The sequence below is a fragment of the Telopea speciosissima genome, chromosome 2 (assembly GCF_018873765.1).
Source record: "Telopea speciosissima isolate NSW1024214 ecotype Mountain lineage chromosome 2, Tspe_v1, whole genome shotgun sequence".
NCBI lineage: Eukaryota > Viridiplantae > Streptophyta > Magnoliopsida > Proteales > Proteaceae > Telopea > Telopea speciosissima.
Window position 1 is genome coordinate 39,864,122 of NC_057917.1, and position 2,373 is coordinate 39,866,494.

Here is a 2,373-nt window from a genome sequence, read left to right on the forward strand (position 1 = left end):
GAAATCGTGCCTGACAACCATTGAATAGCCAACCATGATAAACTCAACATAAATAATTTCATTTAAGTGGTTGAGTATAATACTTGTGATGACACCAGGGTCAGCCTGGGCTTCTTCATGAGTAATAGAATACACTCACCCTTAAGTTCTGCTTGCTGGAGGAGGAGGAAGAAGTGGGCGACCAACTGCCTTTGCTTGGGGTGCCTTATAAGTCCCAGTTGGCCACGAACCTGCCTATCGTAGATGTGGGCAATCCTTAACCATGTGACTTGACTCCTTACAATTGTAACAGACGAGGGTCTGGGTCCCATAATAAGGAGCCGATGTAGCTTTAGGTCCCTGGGCCACATCAGGTCTACAGGACTGAATTGGAGTTGTAGTCGTGTAGGCCCCTCTCTTCTTGAATTTATTAGGTCCCCTAGGGTCACAAGATGACATTGGCCTCTTGCCAGCTTGTATGGCCTTATAGTTCTCTCTCTGTTGATCTTCAATCATCTTAGCAGCCTGAACCACTTCCGCATAAGTAGGGTACTTGTGCAGCACCACAGATGTACTCAAGTTGGCTGTCAGCCCTCTTTTAAACCTTCTTGCCTTGACTTCCTCAACCTTCATATGCTCCAGAGAAAAATAGAAATGCTCCTCAAAGGCCTGTTGGTATTCAAGGACCAAATTGGATCCCTGGTTGAGGCTCATAAACTCAACTTCCTTCTTCTCTCGAAAGTTTCTTGGAAAGTAATTCTCGAGAAAAATTTCTGTAAACTGAGCCCAGGTTGCATTTGCATACTTAGCCCAAAAATGCTCCTTTGAGGAACGCCACCATGCTTCAGCATCACCTCGGAGTTGGTAAGTGGCATATAGAATCTTGTCAGTGTCATTACACTGCAGCACCTAAAAGAATTCTCTCCAGATCTCTTATCTAGGTAGCTGGAACATAAAATCATAGATCAGCTTATAGAAAGTAGGAAGACGATGCTTCTAGAATTTCTTTGAAAGCTTGGAAGCATCAGCCCACTCTGGTGCCACATTTTGGACTGGTAGGGCAGTCGAAGCAGGAGGAGGTGGATTTGGCACTACTTGCACCGTAGGGACTTCAACTGTAGCTGGTGTCGGGGGAGGATTGATAGGTGTGGCAGTAGCTGTGGGAATAGGGACTATGTGCACCAGGGGTGGTACTTGTTGTCCTTCCCAACCAACATTCTAGAGCTGAGTGGTCACAGTCTGCATGATAGTGCACTGCTCATTTTGTGACTCCCGAATCTCCCGTAGCATATCTCGTAAAATGTTCCCTAGGAGTGCGGCAACATCCACATTAGTGTTAACTGGAGGCAGTACAGACAAACCTTCTTCAGAGACGTCATCAACATCATCCCTAGGAGGGGAACGATTCCGGTTGCGGGTGTTGACCATATTTCAGCACCTGTCATAATTAAGATGCTTCACAGGTTAGCACAAAGATGGGGCGAAGCAAAGTAAGGGCTCTTAAGGGAATAAGTACAAAATTTTACATAGGGATGTGCGTATCAACACACAAGGAAAACTAAGGCCCTAAAAGTAAGGCTGAGCCAAAAATGTAGGCCAATAGCCCTTTAGAACCCAGATGGATTCACGGACGGAATCACGATAGTGGATCCGTTCGTGCGTCCGTTCAAAAAATCTTCATAAGAATACCAACCGCGAGTTTTCAGAACTCATTTGGCTTTTGAAGAGAGCGGAGGCACAGAGCAAGGGAGCCCTAGCCTTCTTTCGTTCAAAGTTTCTACACCTTTCCTTGGTGGATTCAAGCCCTCCTCTTCCAAGATTTAAATTTCTCATCCACAGGTAGGTGATTTTCTCTCCATTTGGGCTTCTTAGGGTTTATTCTAGGCTTCTCTAGGGTTTTTGTTGGATTTTTTTCTCTTTTCCATTGTGTTGTGTTAAGTTGCATGAAGGACATTGTAACATTGTTTTTCTTCGATTCATTGCTCTTAATTCAAGAATGAACATCCCTATTCATGCCTACATCCATCGATTAGGGTAAGGGTTGGTTAGACCCCTCCCAAAATCGAAAAATTCCAACTGTTTTCGGGGCAAATTTAATTTATGCTAATGTGTATGCTCTAATCCATCATACCTCTCATGGATGGGTAGTATTTTGAATGTATTCTTACTTGTTTGGCATGAATGTCAAATTTCTAGATGAAAGTTAGGAGAAAACTCCCAAATTTTCACTGTTTTGGGGAAGAGTTTGTCCTATAGTTTAAGTGTGTTTAAGAAATTTCCTTCTAATCTTCACACACACATGCTGATTATTTATATTTACTCTTAGTTAGATTATTTGATTGCTCTCTTCGATATGCTCATAGGAAATCCTCCTTCTTAAACCCAAGTTCAAGG

General features: G+C 43.3%; 1 protein-coding gene across 1 annotated transcript; it reads right to left on the reverse strand.

Annotated features, from left to right (window-relative positions):
* Positions 1 to 234: 234 nt before the first annotated feature.
* Positions 235 to 1,407, reverse strand: LOC122650703. The gene is made up of 2 exons (XM_043844096.1): positions 1,216 to 1,407; positions 235 to 879 (listed from the first exon to the last, which is right to left on the reverse strand). Exons 1-2 carry the CDS (start codon positions 1,405 to 1,407, stop codon positions 235 to 237), a joined length of 837 nt encoding a protein of 278 aa, XP_043700031.1.
* Positions 1,408 to 2,373: the final 966 nt, after the last annotated feature.

Excerpts from the sequence above, each read along its gene's own strand:
- LOC122650703 (XM_043844096.1), bottom strand. The coding sequence starts at position 1,407 with ATGGTCAACACCCGCAACCGGAATCGTTCCCCTCCTAGGGATGATGTT. Across the intron at positions 880-1,215 it reads AGTGCACTATCATGCAGACT|TGTAATGACACTGACAAGAT; the intron begins GTGACCACTCAG and ends TAGGTGCTGCAG.